At 39.4% G+C, this 21,749-nt stretch overlaps 1 protein-coding gene across 5 annotated transcripts in view; it reads left to right on the top strand.

The window, feature by feature from the left end:
• VPS13C (vacuolar protein sorting 13 homolog C) overlaps nt 1-21,749 on the top strand; it is a 103,275-nt gene that overhangs the window by 13,024 nt on the left and 68,502 nt on the right. For all 5 annotated transcript variants that reach the window (XM_077918825.1, XM_077918824.1, XM_077918828.1 and 2 more), the window contains 15 exons: nt 3,597-3,706; nt 4,396-4,455; nt 5,436-5,495; nt 6,489-6,569; nt 12,216-12,273; nt 12,473-12,600; nt 14,013-14,119; nt 15,154-15,325; nt 17,018-17,080; nt 17,715-17,850; nt 18,203-18,297; nt 19,670-19,812; nt 20,781-20,973; nt 21,090-21,204; nt 21,370-21,506. In XM_077918825.1, coding sequence (XP_077774951.1) covers nt 3,597-3,706; nt 4,396-4,455; nt 5,436-5,495; nt 6,489-6,569; nt 12,216-12,273; nt 12,473-12,600; nt 14,013-14,119; nt 15,154-15,325; nt 17,018-17,080; nt 17,715-17,850; nt 18,203-18,297; nt 19,670-19,812; nt 20,781-20,973; nt 21,090-21,204; nt 21,370-21,506 — 1,658 coding nt within the window. The remainder of the gene's footprint in view (nt 1-3,596; nt 3,707-4,395; nt 4,456-5,435; nt 5,496-6,488; nt 6,570-12,215; nt 12,274-12,472; nt 12,601-14,012; nt 14,120-15,153; nt 15,326-17,017; nt 17,081-17,714; nt 17,851-18,202; nt 18,298-19,669; nt 19,813-20,780; nt 20,974-21,089; nt 21,205-21,369; nt 21,507-21,749) is intronic.

Genomic DNA, 21,749 nt, shown 5'->3' with positions numbered 1-21,749 from the left:
ATATTCCTTTTCTGTTGCTTTCTTTTTATAAGCTAACAAAAAAATATATGCCGTAATATGTGCAACCTTCTTTTAGGTCAGCAAGTAAGTTAGTGAGACTTTGACTTTACTGGATATAAACAAACCACATTGATTTTAAATTAATTATAATTACAATAATAATGTCTATTAAATCAGAAATTGGGTAGTTCCTGCTCAAATTAGTGGTTGAATTGTTTGGCCTTCAAACCTCAGTTGGGCACAATCCAGCAATAGCTGTTCAGATTTGATTTTGCAAGAGGATTAAGGGCTCTTTCCCCTGAATGAATTCCAGTGAACACAGTAGTGAAAGGCTTAACACAGCTAGTTACATTTTTAAATGATGCATTTGTTACAGAAAGAATTCTGTAGTAGGTTCATACTTAAGTGTACTCGTTCGCATTGTCATTCCAGATGGTTGACACATTTGGACTACCTTCTCAGTTGTAACTCCCTCTTTTATCATCCAAGTATTTCCTTTCCACAGGCCTAAACCATTCTGAAGATAATGCCCAATAGAACATCACTCAGATTAATCCTCTCCCTAACATCTGTTTGTCACTTGTTTTAGTTTACCTGATACCCCCTGAAGTTCAGAAATAAATGTACTTTTTCCTTTCTGTCCTTGAACTTCTCCATAAGATGTTCTAGTGCTAATGAAAAGGTGTCCAGATGTTTTAAAAAGAACATTCCCTTCTTTTATTGACATTCTGTTCTCTCATTCCATTCATTTGTGATCTTTTAATCTTATGCTGAGCTGTTTATATTTCTCAGCAATCAAAGCAATACTTTTGATTAATTAAAGAATGTTATGGTTTTGGATATTCATACACAGTCCTGCTGAGCTTTTGCCTTTCAGCAGTTATGGCACTGATGAAAGCATTGTTTGATAGTTCTTGGTTAATATTCACTGAAACTTACCAAACAGCCTATTTTCTGCCCTATTTCTGTGCCCTGTTTTTTGCAAAGATCAACAGTCCTTAGCAAAACAGCTCTTGCTTGGAACTCTCTGGCTGTATACTTGAATAATAATGTGTGAGACTTACTGCCTTCTGCCTTTTAAGGATCTGATGTTAAGATATTTTACAGTTTTTAGACTGCCTTTCCATCTCACTATTCAAGATGGTAAATATGCTAAATATTACAAGTTGCTTGTTGGAGTCATTCCTAAAATGGGTATTGGCATAGGCTTCCAGGTTTGTGTGAAATATTTCTTGAGTGAAATTCATATGCCTTAGTCATGTTCTCCAGGTGTGCTCCCAGTACTTTAGATGCCTGGAGAAATCAGGTGAAAGCTTGCCCTGTTCATGCAACCTGTAACGCTAGTTAGGTGCTTTTATAATTAATACTTTTATAATTTATAATCTCCCTCTCCCACCTTGTTGTTAATTATTCTTGGCTGCATGCAGTGCTTTTTTCAGGGGGTACTCAAGGCTACGCAGTACCAACACCTCTTTTTTTGTTTGTTTGTTAAAAAGTGTGGCACTTACTGTAACAACTTCATGATGGGTACCAGCACCTCTTTTTTGTTGTTAAAAATGTGACATTCACTGTAACAACTTCATGGTGAGTACCAGCACCTATTTTTCGAAAAGAAAGCACTGGCTGCATGTATTTTTATTCTTGTTTTTATCAAACACTTTAGTGTTTTTTAAACATTTTAATTGTTTTGTTAATTGCCTTGAGACTTTGGCATTAAGGGTAGGCTCATATTTAGGAAATAAAAATAAATAATCAACATTCAGCACTCATTGACAATTATTCAGGGTCTTGGGCTGCCGTAATACAGTTATAAAACAGTAAGTAGAATAATTTTAGCATACAGTGGTGCCTCGCAAGACGAAATTAATTCGTTCCGCGAGTTTTGTCGTCTTGCGATTTTTTTCGTCTTGCGAAGCATGGTGTCGGGAAAGTTTTGGAAAAGCTTCAAAAATCACCAAAGTCTTTAAAAACCTCAAAAAAGGCTACCACACCGCGTTCTATGAGTTGCTCCTCGAAGTCAAGTTGCAACTGTATTAACGGTGTTAAGAAAAAGGAAATAAGCGAAGCAAGCCCATAGGGAAAATTGTCTTGCGAAGCAGCTCAAAAAACAAAAAACCCTTTCGTCTAGCGAGTTTTTTGTCTTGCGAGGCATTCGTCTTGCGAGGTACCACTGTAATAGAAACCAGCAGGTATATTATGGGATAAGCTTTTGTGGACTTGGTTCAGGTACATCAAATGCAGTGGATTCCAGTCTATGAAGACATAAATAAATTTGGTTGGTTTCTAAGGTGGAGCAAGACTTCATGTTGTTTTTTGCTGCAAAACAGTCTAGGTACTGCTGTAGAAGTCAGTACAGATGCGTGGTTTTGATCTGTAAAGTGCTGATAAGGATATGGGGAAACAAGCAACATAAAATGTAGGGTGAAGAAATTTCTGAGAAAAAATGTGTAGTTTTGTGCAAGACCGAGTAAGTCTGGGAAATATTTGTTGTGTTTGACTGTTAATTTGGAGGTAGACAATTGTACAGTGCCTTTATGTAGGGGGAAAACCCTATTTTAACTGAATCTGAAATGTGTTGAAAGTAGGTCAAAAGAACCTCTGCCTGGTTTAGAGGCTTCTGACAAATTTCTGTTTAACTTGGGGGAATGCTGGATACTGTGAACGAAACGCTCACTGACCTGGTTTGGATGTAATGCTGAGCTATGGTTTAACATTACCTGTCTGAGTCTTAGATGTAGGTACTTCCTTTCCCCCTTTCTAGCACTGCTACAGTGAGCAGATTGAATTTTTTTGCTTCAATTTTTAAGTAACTGTGGTTTAATGTTATGTCTGAACTTTGAAGCACTGTACTTGGTCTTCACTGTGGTTTATGGAAACAAGGCAACTTTATAGAGCTAATGTTCAGACATGTTAAACAAAAGTGAAAGTTTACAGTCTCCTTGTGGCTGCACTGGAGATGGGGAGGGGAAGCATACCTGCCTGAAACTAGTTCATGTACATTAAACCTGTGTGTGGACTGTGTCTTAATGATGGCCTGTTGCTGAGAACTGGCCTGCCGAGCCAATTCCGGTGGCCTGCCAGCCTCCTACAGATGGCAATAAACTTGGGGAGATATAATAGGAACTTGAAATTAGTACTGTGTAGAATATGATTCAATTTAAGTAACTTTGGGGGCCCTTTCCATGAATGAATTCTTGTCTGTGTTTTACTGAGAGCAGGCATAGGCAAACTCGGCCCTCCAGATGTTTTGGGACTACAACTCCCATCATCCCTGACCACTGGTCCTGTTAGCTAGGGATGATGGGAGTTGTAGTCCCAAAACATCTGGAGGGCTGAGTTTGCCTATGCCTGACTGAGAGCATCAACCTTCTATCAAGTTTATTCCCTTCCTTTCCTTCAAATATAAATATAAATTGGCCCATGTAGAGAAGATGGAACTTAAACAGAATCCCCGCCCCCCTTATCCGGAATCTTAGAAAGCAAAGGTATTCACTCTCACTGTTGCTTTATTAAATGTTGCTTAGTGTCATAGTTTGAATCTTTAATGAAATGAAAGTTTTGCAGTGGGGGCTGACTTGCACATTTTATGTTTTTAGATAAACCAAAGGAAGAGAAGAAAGATACATTTTTGGAAAAGCTTGCAACACAAGTTATAAAAAATGTACAAGTCAAAATCACAAGCATCCATATAAAGTATGAGGATGATGTAAGTAATGTGAATTCCTTTTAGTGGTGGCAAACAAAGTTAATGCTACTGTATTCCTTTGCACTGTTAACCCCATAACATTTAATGAAGCATATAATCAAGTTGGTTTACAAAACTCAAGTAATATCAAAATAAAATAGTATATTACAACATCACTAGAATAATCCAGGTTAACCATAATCTAAAATAGCAGTTGGAAGTTGCAGTGTCCAGCACGAGGCTGCTGAACTAAGAAGGGTTTTGCTCCTTTCAGGAAGATGAGTCACCCTATGAACCTAATTCTGGGTGCCACCACTTTGCAGGCCCTGTCCCGTGCCCACCTGCCACACATTTGGAGGTGGGGGAGAGGCTCTGAGAAGGGTCTCTGAAGCAGACCATAGTTTTTGGCAAGGATTGTATGGTGGTGATGGGGGAAGTGATTTTTAAACACTGGATGCCTCCAATGCCCATTGATGCCTCCAAATTGTCTACAAAGGTGGAAAGTACATTATAGTAATCTAGATAAGACCCATGGCAATCAACAGACTTAAGTCCATTAATTTCATTGGTTCTACACGGGGTATTACTTAGCTGGATGTTACCCAAATACTTCTTTTTTTACACTTGTAAGTAAGGCTTTCAAAAACAAAAAATGTTCTAAGATGTTTCATATTGCATATAATAATAATTCCTACTTTTATTGTTTTTAGATCACAGATCCTAGCCGACCAATTTCCTTAGGAGTGACACTGGGGGAGCTTAGCTTACTGGTAATGCTTACTGTTTTTGAGGGGGGAGGGAACCAAGAAAGCATATTTCCATGCTTTTCATTAAATAAAGAGGAAATTAGTTTGAGAATTGTAATTTACTTAGGAATGTGTACTTGTATTTAAAGGTAAATGGAAATGTTGATATAATTATTATGAGCTTTTCATATAATACAGCCTGGAAATAAGGTTGCTGTGTGATCAAAGACAAACCATGGATTTCAGCTTTATTGTATGGAAAAATGAAATATTACTAGTTGCTCAGTAGCCTCAGGGAAAAATGCAAGAGGTCAAGGCCACCTAGAAAATATTTTTCTGGGTGTTGGCTGAGAAGGAATCGTCTAGAAAATAACTCTTTCCTCAGTGCTGATGCAAATGAAAACCGCTGTCATCTGTGAAAATCATCTGTCATTTGTATTTTTTCTGGAGAAAAGAAGTAGGGTTATATGGGGGGAAATGGAGCCAAGGGAAGGAAATATTCATATGCGATATCAGCAGAGTTTAAACTCAGAGGAAGGGGACAGTAATTGCTTTCAGTGGAATCCCCATTCCTCATATAGTCCTTGCTCTGGAGAACCTCAAAACTTGTGGGTATGTATAGGACACTGCTGCTGGAACAGGGAAGATTAGAACAACTCCTTGGCAAGTAGAAGATTAGCTACTGCACTCTGGATTCCACCCATAGTGCTTTAGCTTTCTGTTTGCTCTCCATCCCCTGAAATTTTAGGGCTTGTTTATGTAGGAATTTTATTGAAAATATTTTTAAATTATTTATACTACTTACCTGATCTTTAAAAAATGTATTCTTCAAAATGCTGTTCTGTCAAAACATGGGAAAGAAGTTGGATCATACCAAATAACCTTTTTCGTCCTGAGATTATTTGGGAAATGCCTGGAATCCACTACCTGGGGTGGGAAGTGTAGCATACAAAGCGTTTGAAATAAAACAAACATAAGTTAAATTCAGTTATTTCTATTTCCAGACTACTAATGAAAACTGGACTCCTTGTATTTTAAATGAGGCTGCAAAAATCATTTACAAGGTACGGTCAGAGCCTCTGATACAAAGTTTAAGAGCAGAAATTTTATTTCTTAGTTAACCAGTTACCAGGATTCAAAGCTATTTTTGTTACACCTGTGGTATTTTTGTCCCTACCCCCACTTGAACAGTAGAGGCTGCTCCTCTCTTGTGAGTATTGCAGTCTAACTGTGAAAATCTGCTTTTCAGCAAAACTTGGCTTCATCTGAACATTACTGAAATATACTCAGAGTCCTGTAGTGATTTCATGCTCTTTATTGCAGCTTGTAAAACAGTGATTGAATTGCCCCCCAAACCTCAGGCTTTTATATACATTATTTACACAATGAGTCCCGTCTGATTGGCTGATTCTGCTTCCCTCTTGGAGCCTGATTGGTCTTTTCCTGCAGGCCAATCAGTTGTTGCATTCTACGATCCTACCAGCCTAATAGGCTGATTAACTTCCTCCTGGAGTCTGATTGGTCTTTTCCTGCAGGCCAATCAGTTGTTGTATTCTAGGATCCTACTTGCCTATTGTTCTAGGATCCAAGCTTAGTACATAACAATTACAATTCACCATGCTTGCTGGCTTATCAGGAATTAACAAATACCCTAGCATGGAAACATTTCATACTACTTCACTGTTTCTCTCTACCTTCTTTATGCTTTAGCTATACAGTATTCTTCAAGTTTAGGATTTAGGGTAAAGTGTGCAAAATACCTAGTTTTTAATGTATGATATTTTAGTGTTTTTTGGTTTCTATGGAAGCCGCCCAGAGAGGCTGGGGAAACCCAGCCAGATGGGCGGGGTACAAATAAATAATAATAATAATAATAATAATTTATTATTATTATTATAGTGAATGGCTACACCACTGTAATTTCTAATGTAAAGTTTGCTTTTGGACGCTTGGACTGAATTGCACTCTTACTTTTAAAATAAGTAAGATGTTCCTATTTGGTGAGAGATTTTATATTGTACATTTTAACAGCTGATGAGATGTGTTTGTTCTTTCAGCTTCTGCGTCTTGATTCTCTCAGTGCCTACTGGAATGTGCAGAGTGAAATGTATTATCATGCTTCCAGGGAAGAAATACTGGTAAGTTAAAGCCCCTCTGTGTGTGTGTGTGTGTGGGGGGGGGTTGCCACCCTTGTTGTGTTGCTGGCTGACCCCTCCCCCACTTAGAGCCTCTCCCCCCCCCCACCCGCTCCCCCTCCTGCCTGTAAACCTCACCCCAAACCTTCCCATCCCTTATAGCAGGGGTGCCTTTAATATTTCATTAAAAGGTTGTGTTATATTTGTGGCTTATGCCTCGGATGTATTTTAAAAAAATGTATTTTATGTTGTTAGTCACCCTGAAGGTGGTATAGGAACTTCTGTTTAAATAAAGAAGCAAGCTCTTTTGCAGTGGTTAAGAGTTGCCCTGCAAGGGATAAAGTATTATCTTTTTGATTGGAAATTATTGAACGCTAATTTAATAGTAAATGCCTTGCTGTTGAATAGACTCATTTTATTTTTTAAAGAACTATGTTTGCCCGAAACAGTATATGCCCCCCCCCCCCATTCCCTTGTTGAGGTGGCTTTGGTTGCCAAAACACTCTTTTAGCTCTTAAGCAGATTAAGTTGTCAGGCTTCTTCAGTAATGTGATTACTTGAAAATGAGCTAACACATTTAATGGCCAACAGATGGTTCTTGCTAATATTTAGTACGTTATTGTTACATATGTTGTGATTTTCTTATTTTATGTTGCCGTAAATATTAAATAGCAACTAAATATGATGTGGCTGAAGTTTCAAAATTATTTATTATCATTTGAAGCAGCTTTTTATTATTATTTGCATTTTCAAAAACAGGAACAGAGAGCATATTTAATCCCCTCCCCCCTTTCCTCCCTCTGTCCCGCTTACAACTTCATACCAAATACAGCATGTATACATACACCATATGACTTCCCTTCCACCCTTTTCCTAGTTCCTTTGCTTTTCTACTACTCTGCGTAATCCACGTCTTTTTAATCCTCCAATTTGTTATCTATTAAAAACTCGTGTCTATTTCAACTCTGCTGGATTGTTTACACAAGACCTGCTAAGCTATGTATTCGTTTATACAGGTTCTTAAAATATTCAGTAAACATTGTCCATTCCTCCTTGTATTCCTTATCTTCATTTTCTCTTATCTGGTTCGTCATACCAGTCAGTTCAGCATATTTGAACATTTTATACTGCCATTCTTCCTTAGTGGGTACTAGACTTGTTCTCCACCTTTGTGTCAATAAGGTTCTAGCTGTGGCAGTGGCATATAGTAGTAAGCTCTTTTGGGTTTTTGGGGACCTCCGTTGTTACTATCCCCAAGAGTTTTTTTAAGTATCTCTTTTTATTCATCATACATAGTTTCCCAATATGCCTTAATGATTTTACAGGACCACTACATGTGAATAAAAGATCCCTCAATTTCATTACACTTTCAACATACAGCTTTTTCCTTTTTTAGACATTTTCATCAATCTGGTGGGTGTTAAATACCATCTGTGGGCCATTTTCATAATATTTTCTTTTATCATGCCATAAAATTCAAATTTATTTTCCACAGCTTTCCCCATAATTCAGAATCAATATTGTGACCCACATCTTGTGCCCACTCAGTCATGCTTGATTTCACAAATTCCTCTTTAGTTTCCCCCACATGTGAAGCTGCTTTATACTGACTTGGATTACCTGCTACAGTCTACTCTCCAAAACCATAAGCAGAGACCAGTCCTAGCCTTGTAACCCTATGACTGATGCCATGAATTTAACCTGGGATTTTGTGCATGGAAAGCATGTGCTCTACCACTGAACTTCAGCCCTTATTTACTTTTATCCAGATTTATATTCTGCATTCTATACAATTTTCCCCTTACATTTGAATCCTGCCTTTCTTGTGTCATGGAACTGAAGGTGATTTACTTGAAATTCCTAGGCAGACAGCTATCGAGGTATTGCCTAGACCCAGACCTCCTTAGCTTCAGCAAAGTGTCTACCTCATGTGCCTTTAGACCATATCCCACCCCAAGTCTTGGGCATTTGTGGCTGTGTTGCTTTTCTGGAACTGTCAGGCATACATTTAGCCTTTCTACATGCTTCCCAGAAGAAGAAGAAAACATTTGATTTGCATTCTTTTTCTAGTTAGCGTTAATTGATTGTTCCAGGTGTGCATTGCTTATGGTTGCCATCTTTATGAGACTGCCATGGAAGTGGCATTCTTTGCTCAGAGCACTAGACTGCTCCGGTGTTTTTGTGTGTGTGTGTGTGTGTGTGTGTGCGCGCGCGCACTTTGTATGCAGCTGTTTCCAGATTCAGTACCTGGATTCTCCAGTTTAAGGATCTAGAATCTAGATCTCCTCAAGCATGGTCAGGAAAGATTAATGCCTGAGATCTGAGAGAGCAGTAAGTTGGACCTATGGTGTATAAGTCCACATACTTACTTTTAATATGCTGAGTTGGGATGGATATTCAAACTGCTGGCCTGTAGAAGTTTCATTTTTGTCTAACACAATAGAAAGGAACATTTCAATGAAGTGATTCCATCTATAATCTAGATAGGGAGCTTCCTCTTGGTCAGCACAAGACCCAACTGTAGCCGAGGGCATTGTGCCTAATAGCTTAAAATAATGTAGTCACTTACATTGGAAGAGGATTTAATTTTCTGATAACAGATATGCTTTGTGGTGTAGACTTAATAGCGTGTATGAAGAAATGGCAAGTTTCTTCTTCAGCATGAGTAATGCAGTGGGACAATACAGGTTGTAGAAACAATGCTGTCTAAATCTTTGGAACATAAATATTTGACAAATATATTAAGTAATCAGTTTGCAGAGATGTTTTTGCCATATGGCTCTGGTCATGAGATCCTACTATCTAAACAGGAAGTTGGGGATTCAATGATAAGAACACTTTATCTAACAGTGAACAGAACCTGTTACAGTTTATAATTTAGATTCATGATTGTTTGCAATTCCTTAATTAAAAAACGTCTGTATATAAACTCTAGTGTGTCTCAGTAACAAGAGTATCAGTCTGTTTTGGAAACTGGTTTTTGAATCGCTAATATCCTCATTCCAAAGAGTGTTAACGACACAGTTATGAGACAAGAGCTAAATCACAACACAAATAGCTTGATGGAAACAACCTCTTTCCTTTATTGCATTATTTTATTTATTCCTTTCTTTTATTGCATTATTTTATAAGTAACAGGGAAGTGAGAACATTCATAAATTTATGGCCACCTTTTCCTGGTTGAAATACTAATTTGGCTTAATTTTGTGTTTCTCTTTCACATCTGCAGGATTAATTCTTGGTACTGCAGTAATCTACCAGCTTTGCAATATATTTTCTTATAGAGGAAGGAAAATAGGGGAAATCTCGTGTCATTTAGCTTGAGTTATCATACTTCAGTTCTTAATGTGCTTACTTGCGAGTTAAATCCTCATATTTATTTCTGTTGTGTTGTGTCAAATGAAACATTTGTTTTCCTCTGTTTCCCACACCTTGATTCCCATGCAACTTGTTTCCCACATCCTCCTCCAATGTTTTCCTTTGCGGTTGTCTACTTTAGATGGTCAGCCTACATGTTTTACATACAGCCTTTCAAAGCAGGAGGTGAAAAATTTAGACCAAATAGGTATGGTTACATGCAAGTTCTGTTCATAGGGATTACTTTGAAAAACACAGGAATACTATTTTAGATAGTCTTCAGCACAGGAGATACAATCTATGAAAGTGTAATACTGTTTCGGAGAAAAAGCTGTGGAACAGTTTCTGTAAATATTTTTATTGTATGCAAGCTATGCGTATGAATTGGAACTCAGAAGTTGTGAGACAATTATGTCAGAATTGAGCTTCACCAAAGCGATCCCACCCCCCATGTCAGGGAAGAGTTCGAGTTAGAAGTTTCCAGTTTCTCAGAGGGAGAAAGCTTTCCCCAAGGGGGTGAGGAGAGCAGTGAATCTAATGGAAGAGAGCAACTAGAACAACAACAGGGAGGGACAGGATGTTCCCAGGAAAGGCAAGGGTTCAGTTCTAGCTCAGATTCGGAGGAGGGGAGATCCAAGCCAGCTCTAGCGGGAAAGCGAAGGGAAAGGCGCCTTCACCATTTTGAGAGTGGCTGGTCACAGAGAAGCAGAGCTCAGAAGGTAGCTGAAATAAGTGACTCTGAGGAAGAATAGTTAAGAACCGTTTATAAGATTGATTTGTTAATACAAAATAAAAAGTTATAAAAGAACAAGAAGCGTTTGTGTGGTGATTTGAAGAGGACAACGACCAGTCCTGACACCCCAGTTCAGCATTCGAAACTAACCAGGCAGCAGGCATGCTTTGCAACAAGGGGTGGTCCAGTTGTGAACAATTTCAGAAGTCTAGTTGCTGTCTCTGGTACCTGAGACTCCGGATTAAAATTGCTGCTGTCTTCCCTAAAAAGCTCTGGGAAACGTGTGTGTGTGTGTGTGTGCGTGTGCGCTGGAGGGAGCTTTGCACCACGCACCGGATATGCTTAAGAAAGCCCTGGTCATCAGCCTTCCTCCAGTGAGCACCAGTGGGGCGCCAGGGCAAGTACAACATACAGACCCCCTTGGTCTGCCTGGGTCTCCTTGGCACACACTTCAGCCAAGGTAGGGGACTGAGGAGAAGGGACAGAAGTGGTGGGGTGGCATGGTAGGCTTGTTGGATGTCTTGTGCAGAAGGGAGACTTATTTGGAACTGCGCAGGGGAAGGCGACACCTCCGGGTCCATGCAAGATGCCTTTGCGGAAAGGAACACTGCAGCAGCCTGGCTGAAAGTTACACCAAAGGTGGGGAAATAGTAACGGGTGGGGGACCTTTCACTTCCTTGTGTGGGGCACACTGAAATAAAGAAGAATATAGTGTGCCCATCATGGGTTTGCAGTTATGGCACATCCTTTCAGAAACTGAGCACCTGGTAGTCCTGGGGAGAGGGCAGGCATTAGTTCTCGATGGCTGTGGTGGTGGTGGTGGTGGGGGAGACGTTAAACGAAAAGCCTGAGTGTATCGGCTCCACAGCCTGTGGTAAGCTTGCAGCCCAAAAATAAATAAAAAGTGTTGCTGATTTAAAAAAAATGCAATTAGACATTCTGTGTTGGCGACCACAACCCAAGTTCCAGGAGTCATGTGGTGAATAGCTTTTCCATCCCGGTTTCTAACTGTGCCCCAGTTAGAAATCTCCCAGGACATTCTATACAAGATCTCAAAGTAGCTGTTTTACTACAAAGGAATTTCAGAAATAGACTGGAAAGAGAAGCTGCTGAATTGCAACTCATTACCAAACTTAAAACCATGGAGAGACCTGGTCTGAACAAAGACATTGGATTCTTATCTCATTATACATGACAAAGCCATTTTTCACCTTCTCACCCCTTGCTTTTTCCTGTAAGACCTATTGCAGTCATTAAGAGTCGTCAACAGGCTTATCACAGCTATCTGCCAATCACCCATTCCCACCACCCTTCTGAGTAATACCCCTCCCCACCTTCTCACTATATAGAAGGATCTGGCAGCTTCTGTTTCAGTGTATCTGAAGAAGTGTGCATGCACACGAAAGCTCATACCAAGAACTAACTTAGTTGGTCTTTAAGGTGCTACTGGAAGGAATTTTTTTTGTTTTGACTATGGCAGACCAACACGGCTACCTATCTGTAACCAGTTTGAATATGCATGTTTCAGATGTTTAAAGGTTTATTTTTGTCATTTACAGGAGCAGTTGAAAAGGGGAGTCCCTTCACCTTGCCAAGAGCCTCCAAATGATCAGTATAGTAAGTATGAAGGACAGAATTTGGGTTTGTGGCTACACAATTCTTGCCTCTGCTGGTAGTGAGGGGCAGCAACTCTTTACTTCAGCAGTTACCTTTTACAGTATATTGTATAGTGCAACACTGCTTTTAACTTATTTTCATAGTATTATGCTAATTCTGATTTAAGGACTTGTTTCTCTCCCCCCCTCCCCCATTAAAGTATTTAAACCAGTATCAGCATCTGCAAAGCTGTATATTAACCCTCATGCAGAACTTGAACTTCAAACTCCTAAGATTGTTGGGAGCATGGAAGTCCAGAGCATTTCAGTTGAACTGACCAAGCCACAGGTAAGATGGCTTGCAACTTTATGATCTTTTAGTTTTGTGCCATTAACTTCAGTCACCTGTGTAGGGCTTGCTCTTAGTTACTTGCTCATGTTGTTACTTCGCAAACCATACTGGAAGAATGTGTATGAGGACAAATACCTTATAAATACGTTATAAAACTACATGTTTAACTAGTGAAATGTGATAGAGCCTGTTTTCTTGAGCATTTTTAGAGTAAGGAACATGTACTTCTCCCAGTTTGGTGAAAGACAGGGGTGGAAAACCTGTTTGGTCTGATGGGCCATATCAGTTTCTCCCCACACCCTGCAGGCCAACTTTTACAGGTGGGTTGTTACATGTCAATCAGCATCATGACTGACATAACTGACAGTTGATCCATGAAGCGTGTGTGTCTAGGTCCTGCTTCTTCAGCATTTTCCTATAGAGAATGTGTTGGTGAAGCAGCACTCAACAGGTTAGAACTCTTTCCCCAATCTGCTGACACTGCCCAGTAACACCTGCTGTTTGATAGGTGGGTGTGGCATGACGTAAATGACCTCCCAATCCAAATTTTACCCTCCGGCGAGACAGGATTGGCCCACAGGGCAGAGGTTCACATCCCTGGTGTAAGGAATGTATTTCTCTCAATAGAGGTTTGCTGTACAGTGGTACCTCGTGTTACATACGCTTCAGGTTACAGACTCGGCTAACCCAGAAATAGTACCTCGGGTTAAGAACTTTGCATCAGGATGAGAACAGAAATCGCGCGGCGGCAGTGCGGCAGCAGCAGGAGGCCCCATTACCTAAACTGGTGCTTCAGGTTAAGAACAGTTTCAGGTTAAGAACGGACCTCTGAAACTAATTAAGTACGTAACCAGAGGTTCCACTGTATTGTGATCAGCATTAATTTGCCTTAAGTTCTGAAGAAAGCTTCATGTTCTTAGTACAGTGGAACCTCATGTTACGTACCGTCCTCCTTACGAATGCTTCGGGTTACGAGCTCTGCTAACCCGGAAGTAGATGCTCCCGGTTGCAAACTCTGCCCCGGGATGCGAGCGGAAGTCACGCACCGGAGGCGCCATTAGCAAAATAACGGTTTCGGGTTACAAACACCTTCGGAGCGAATTAAGTTTGTGACTGGAGGTACCATTGTATATGGTTTGAATTGAGTCTGTTAAGAAAGATCTGTTGGCTACAAATTAGGACTTCTGTATTCTGACACAACATACCTCTGTGCCAGGGACAACTACTGAGTGATGGCTATTCCTTTCTTTCTTTATAAGAAAAGGATACTTGTATGTCCAATACAGTTATTTAAACTAAATAGACCTTTGTCTTGTCTCTAGTATGGCAGTCTTTAGTCTCATAGCTGAATGCTTTAAATACTGTGATTTCCTGGTGGTAAGATACCATGTCCCCCTTCATTTGTTTAGTACCTTAGTATGATCGACCTTCTGGAGTCCATAGATTATATGGTTCGAAATGTCCCATACAGAAAGTACAGACCAGAGGTACCACTGCATAAGAATGCCAAACAGTGGTAAGTTGTAGACCTTTCTGTATTTGTTGTTCTTCCTTTTTAATCTTCTTACATGCTTATGGCAAGATAGCTAATTATTCTCATAACTAGGGATAGCTAACAACATCCCTAAAGTGTTCTTCACATGGATGGTCAAACAGAACTCCTGTATGTGCTGTAAGTGTCCACCACCATGCATACACAGTGATCTGTGAGAAAGTAGGATGTGTTCATAAGAACCAGGTCTCTCTTGCTCTTCCCCCATTTTTTCTAAAGCAAGCTTTTAAGAAATTGAAATCCTTCTCTACTGCTACTACCGCTTTTGTTATCTTGCCCTGTTTTTGAGGCTGTTGGTTGGCTTATATTATTGAAACAAATTGACACATAGGTAGCAACTGTTTTATAAGAATATTAAACAGTTTTGTGCTTAAGTTGGAAACTAGAGTGATTTCCCACCCTCTAGCCCCATGTTCTTCAATCTTGAGTCAATGGATGTTTTTGTACTGCAACTCTCATCATCCCTGACATGACTAAGCTGGTCAACTCTAAATGCCCCCCTACGCGGTATAGCCCATATCCTATACGTGCCAAATGTCAGTTGTAGTCTGTTCTTACAGGGGGAATTCTTATTTTTCCTGTGAGGAGTTGTGGCTTCTTCCCAGTTTGCAAGGCCCATGACTGGACTCTCAGCAGCCAACTCTCAGACATTTTGAGTATGTCCAATGGATGTATCTTCTCCAATTTTTGGAAATTAAATGGAGAACAAAAAAGTTTATATTCCATGGCATCTTTGGAAATAATGCAACCTGAACTGGACTGTCATTTGTTTCACACACCACTCCAGGTTTCCCTCCAAGCTCTCTTTGCTTCAGTAGCCCACTTTAAAGAAAAGTATTTTACTTGCTGCTCCTGTGAAAGCTCTGAAACTTGAGATCCCTTGCCCCATCTATTGCATTCTTCTGCCAGTCTCTGTTCTGTAGTATTATTCCAGGTTGCACCAATTTCTCATCTTGTCATTTGTATTGAAAATGTAATTGGGGTGGTTTTTTTTGCAGGTGGAAATATGCAGGAAATAGCATCCTTGAAGTTCATATCAGACGATACAGCTGCATGTGGTCATGGAGTAACATAAGGCATCATCGGCAGCTTCTGAAAAGCTACAAAAATGTTTATAAAAGCAAACTGACACAAACCAAAGTATCAGAAGAAACACAGAGACAGTTGCAGGTATTTGATGTGATTCTAGAGTGTGTGGTGTTGTAGGCAATGCATTGCTATAAACTGGGAAAGGGGTGATACCTCCACAAATGCAAAAGCTTCTCAATTTCTTTCTACTCTGGCAATTTTTTAATCCATATGTAATATTACCTTGTGAAATCATTTTGTAGATATATTTTCTAATACTGACTTCAACAATAAGAGCTTACTTATTTTGTTGGAATGAGACTGAGAGTTTACTTATGGTAGGTGCTAAGCAACATTGGATACTATTAGCAGGATATAAATACATAGCATGTTATTATGTTATGGTGGCAATATGATGTCACACCTTGACCAGCGTGATCAGCAGAGTATGCACAGCTTTAGCAGAGTAGTAGTCCAGCAGAGCATCAGTGTCTTCTTGCCTTCCAGTTGTCAGCCTTTCCAGAGTTGACGGTTAAAAATCTCCTTGTCCACACAGTTCAGTGTAAAGTTTTTATTGTCTTAAAACACAAAACACGTCCAACACACTAACTACATAAATGTAAGAGATGCTAGTGCATCATGAAGTGTTCTACTAAGTACAGCTCTCTGGTCTTAGAGGTAGAGATCCAAATATCCAGAGAGATTCAACTCAGTTCTATCCACAGTTCTACTAGTGATAGTAATGGTATTGCAAGAGGAATAAGAAGTTTGGACCTAAAACACTGCTGACCGCAGCACTGACTTTATACCTATCAATGCATGTACACACATTCCTTAGAGGAAGGGAGGAGGGATGATCCCCCATCCAGTGGCCCCCAACCTTAAACTGTTTTTAACAACGCACTGCAGCTGGTATGCCAACCCTGAACAGAATTCAGACACGGGGAAAAGGGCAGCTTAAGATGCAGACCAAGCAGTTAGTTCAATTTCACCCTTATTCCCAAATTACACCAATGTAGCAGAAGAGGCTAAGGCTGTATGGCAGTGGAGGGGATTTTTTTCTGCTTGGCAGAAAATGGGCCAAATTTGACAAGCGGGTGGGGTTGCCCACCTGTCAATCATCTGACATCATTATGACACACGGCAACTTTGTGTGTTTAGGGCCCAGTTTCTGGGACTTCAGAATGCTGTTTTTTGAACCTCCAAAAAACAAAAAGTTCAAGGAGCAGCATGGGACTGTTTTCAAAAGAGAGACCACTCCCCCACTCTAGAGCAAGACACGCCATCACCACCCATCAACTAATAGGGTTGTGCACTTTTCTTCAGCAAAGGAACAATTGGGAGCTCACTTTAAGCTCCTGATTGTTCATTTGAAGCCACAGTGGTACCTGCACCACACCTGATGTCCCATGATGTCAGATGTGTGGTGTGTGGCCATGGTTTGGGAGAAATGGCCTCATGGGCCAAATTATGACCCTTGGTGGGCTAAGTTTGGCCCATGGGCTGAAGGTTCCCTGTCCCTGCTCTTCTTCATACTGTTGAGTGCTTAGACATAACTAATGAGTATGAGTACCATGCACAGCTTTGTGAAACGACTGTAAAGCAAGTTTGCTGTGAAGCAAAAAATAAAAGTGGCTTAATTGAATTAATTAAATTCAGGTAGCATCCTTTGAAGGCATTGGATGGCACATGACTGGTCCTAATACACACTGATTGATGAGATTTGCTGAAATAACTGCTAACTGCCCTGTTAAAATGTTACATTAAAGTTGCTTTTATGCATTTGTTCCACAGGATTTAGAAAAAGCTCTAGATGTGTTCAATATTGTTTTAGCAAGACAGCAAGCACAAACTGAGGTAAGCTCTACTTTATCTTTTTTCATTGGATCATAGTTATTAAGAAATGACTACAATGAATGTAGGCAGCTCTCCACTTGCGTCCAATCTGTCTGCCTGTCAGTTGTTAGGCGGGGAGGCAGAGCAGCCTCAAGAAAGGCCTGCCACACCTCTGGCTCATGAGGAGACCCTCTCTGGGCTCTGGGGAGGGTCCCCTTGCAAGCTGGGAATTTTTATCTTTACCAGATTATTTTTTTTAAATAAACCTGTTCCATTATGCTTTCTGGCTAAAGTGGTGTAACACTTTAGGGAACATCTAGGGAAAGGCTGAAATTGGCTCCCATCAACACAACTAGGATCCTGTAGTAAGATGTTCACCTTTGTTCTTCTTGCAGACTCCTATTGCATAGTGCCTATTTATGAGTAGTAAAACATCTCCATTCTATCCTTTGCCAAAAATTGTCTTCTGGAAGCGAGAGGAAGGCCACTTAAACATGCAATGCTTAAAAAATAAAAACTAGTCTGCCATTCAACACTCATTTTTCAGTTTTTCCTTAGGAGCGATCTCTTGTGCATCCTTTGCTTATTGGCGGTTGCAATGCCACAGTGTATCTAATTTTTCTTTCATGCATTTTTTTAACTTTCCGATTTATAGGTTATAAGGTCAGGACAAAGGCTGTTGAGAAAGAAATCAACTGATGGAGAGAAGAAAGGTGGTGGATGGTTTAGTGGATTGTGGGGGAAGAAGGAAACTAAGAAAAAAGATGAAGAAGAACTTTCAGTTCCTGAAAGTAGGTTTGCACCTACAAGTAACTGGGGCACTAGATACTTAGCTTATGTGGATTGCCTGGATTGCACAAATTTTCATATTACTGGCTATAGTGGCTCCTATATTTTCCTTAAATTTGTGGCAACATTTCAGTGATAAAATAATATCAGAGTTCATCAGTAAAAATGGAACAAGAGACACCCACACTTCATGTCTATTTGTAAAGCAATTCAGGGTTTCTATTCAATAAAATCTCACTAGAAGTTTTAGTGGAATCTTTTCTTCAAATACTGCAAGTGATGTGAAAATATTGTAAAAATAAGCAAGCACTTGAAATGTGTAGCTAATGACAATATCTCAAACCTTTTGTTCAGCTATTGATGATCTCATGACACAAGAAGAGAAGGCGAAGCTTTTCACTGCCATCGGCTATAGTGACAGTTCTCACAATCTATCTTTACCCAAGAAGGTATTTGTACCTTTTAATAAATGTAGGAATATCATGTGTGTGTATGGCAGTTGTTTTTCTCCAAATTATTATTTTCTTCTAAGGGCTTTTTTATTTTTTACATTGGATGAAAATGGATCCAAGAGAAATTGTTGGGTCAAATTAGTCATATTGATTTGTTTGCTGTTGGTGGGTTCTTGTTGTTTCGTTGGGCTGTGTATAAAGGAGAGTCATACTGGTGTGAAGGCGTCCTCTTCTATTTGTCCCCATGTCAGTCTCCCCACCTCTTCTTCCCCAACCTTATACTGTATACAATACTAATATCTCACATCAAATGTAATTGATCTGTAGAAAAGACTCTGAAACCTGAAAAAGAGACAATTTACTTTTGTAAATCAAGAAAATCTTTAATAACAGTTATTTTTAAAAAATGAATGCAAGAGAGGCTGAGCACTTCTAAGGTTAATAGATAAATTTATTGAACCATCATTAACTTTTAAAGTAGTTTGAAGCCTGGGTGCTTTGTCACTGGAAAATAGTTCAGGGCCACTGAATGGAAAGTAGGCTCATAGAGTTGAGAGGGACCTTGGGAACTATCTAGTCCACCCCCTTTCTCAGTGAAACTGCAGCATCCTAGACAGATGGCCTTTCATTTGGCCTTTGTTTAAATACCTCCAGTGAAGGAGAGCTCATTACTGCCTGAAGTATTCTGTTACACTGTGAAAGAGTTCATACTCTCAGCAAGTTTTTCCTAATGCTTTACTCAAATCTGCTTCCCTGCAATCGGTTTTAGTCCTTGCCTCCTGGAGCAACATGTTCTGCCTAACTGCTCTGAAGGCATTTCAAGACCACAATCATGTTTTCTCCTTTCTATGCTAAGTATGCCTACCTCCTTCAGCCTGTTTTCATAAGACTTTCCAGACGCCTCACCATTCTGGTCACAATCCATACCTAGTTAGGCAAAGGCTAGGTCAGATGCTAGAGGCCTAGGCTTAAGCTAAATGTTCTGGGAGAATAATGTAATGGATATTGGTTTCTAAAATGGAGTATTCACCCATGATAATTTGTTAGTCCTATGCTGATATTTTGAGACATGTGCTTGGTGAAAGACTGGAGTCTTCCCACCTTGCAATTTGGTTCATCCCTGACCTAAACTACACATGCATTAGAAGAGTTAGCACAGTTTGCCATCAATAAAGTCTTGCTGCATCTTGGAACTTAGCCATTGGAGAAAACTTTGGAGTAATTAATATTTTTCAAGAATCCTTTAAATACTAGTTTTGTCTCACCATTATACTTTGCTGTATATATGTTTATTAAGTAGACATTGATGAGTACAGTGGGCAATGAAATGTATGGCTAACTTTCTTTACTGCTTATATCTTCTGTTTAGTATGTTGCCCATGTGGTATCCCTGAAACTCTTAAGCACTTCCTTTACAATAAAAGAAGACAGAAATGTTCCAGACACTCTTAAAATCCAGATAATTGATTTAAGCACTAAAATATCACAGAGACCAGGAGCACAAGCCCTTAAGTAAGTTTCTGTTGTGGTAGTGGTACGTGGTTGATGGCACATAGTAAAAACTAATCCAGTCCTTTGGTTGTAAATTGTTTTAACTGATTTTAGTATTGCATTTTTACATTGCTGTAACCCGACCTTGAACCTTGTGGTGAAGGGTGATTAGAAATTAATTAAATTAAATTAAATTATCTGTTTCATGTTTCTTTTTTTAAACTAGTGATTTTTTTTGGACAGTTCTTATTAGAGACATGAAACTTTTCAAGTCTAGTATCTGCCATTAAATGAGTGGTGTGAGGGGTGCTGAAACCCATCTATAACTTGTTAGGATATATCGGGATGACACTATGATGAAACCTAAAAATGGATTCTGTCTCAGATTATATCTATTCTTTTCAAAGCAGAGACAGATATACATGCCATAAATTTTGATTCACAGTTAAGTGCATAGGCTTGCTATCCCTCCTGCTTCAGGTGGGCTGTGCATTTTTGCTTTACCTTTTAAAAGGGTTAGATATGTATATGCTCCTCGTTATGTGTATTCTCCTCATTCTATTTTAAAAAAAACAAAAGGAAACAGGGCAACCTCTTAAGTTATTTGGGGCAGAGGTGTGGAGGCTCATTGACATCACAAATTTCAGCCAATTAGTGCTGTGCACAGCTGGCTGTAACTGTTAAGCAAAATTAGCTTCTTTTGAGCTCAGCCCAGAAGAGCAATTCTATGTCTAAATAAGGCATGGTGGACTAACTGAAAGCGAATCGTTCATATTCTGTTCATCTATACATACCGTTACCTTATTCCTTAAACTGATGCTACTTACAGACACACACATTCAGAAAAGTGGTGCTCTGCCAAATTCTTTTCCGATTTTGTTCTGCCTTACACCTGATTTGGTATGGCCAAGTCTAGTCCCTGTAATATTGATTAATATTTAACTGCATGTATAAGTTCTGCATTCAGACTGTCAACTTTTAACTTGCAGGGTAGAAGCAAAGCTTGAACACTGGTATGTAACTGGTCTGAGACAGCAGAACATTGTTCCTTCACTCGTGGCTTCCATTGGGGACACACGATCATCTCTGCTTAAAATAGAATTTGAGAATAATCCAGAAGACAGTACTGCAGATCAGAGATTCTTTGTTGAATCACAGCCTGTGGAAATTATATATGATGCAGTGAGTATTTTTCAGTAATGATTAACAGTGTTTCTTTCTCTTGAAGTCCTGTATTTTTTATTCATGGATTTGCAATTCCATTACGAAAACTGCATAAACAGAATTTTCTTTTGCAGAAAACAATAAACGCAATGGTGGAATTCTTCCAGACAAGCAAGGGCATGGACCTTGAACGCTTAACAACGGCCACTCTTTCCAAGCTAGAAGAAATTAAAGAGAGGACTGCCACAGGTATCTTTCCAGAAACATGTGTTCGCTTGATTACATAGAGGGATTACAGAAGACTGACCAAATGACCTTTTGAATGCTGTTTAGCATCTATTTGTTTTAAAGCCTGCACCATTTTCTACACTGCACACTCAAGATTTTTAAAAATATCCTCATTTTGTGTTTTAGGGCTTGCACATATTATTGAAACTCGCAAAGTCCTTGACTTGAGGATTAATCTGAAACCTTCTTATCTTCTGATACCACAGACAGGTTTCCACCATGAAAAATCCAACCTTCTTATTCTGGACTTTGGTACTTTTCAGGTATATAATCCTTAGGTTTCTAAAGATCAAAGCTTAAAAGGTCTCTTCATTTAAATAGTTTAGAAATGGAGGAGTGGGTGTTGTTAGTGAATGACCTACGTGACCTGAGTCTTGGGGTTTGTGCTCTGTGCCCCTTCCTTTAGAGTTCTGTCATTTTTTGGTGAACTCTGATAATTGACTAACCCTGAAGACTATTTCACTGGTCATTTGAAGTATTTTAAGTTAATGAACCTATATATTTTT

This window comes from Podarcis muralis, chromosome 14 (genome assembly GCF_964188315.1).
Source record: "Podarcis muralis chromosome 14, rPodMur119.hap1.1, whole genome shotgun sequence".
Lineage (NCBI taxonomy): Eukaryota > Metazoa > Chordata > Lepidosauria > Squamata > Lacertidae > Podarcis > Podarcis muralis.
This window is presented reverse-complemented; position numbering and strand designations above follow the sequence as displayed.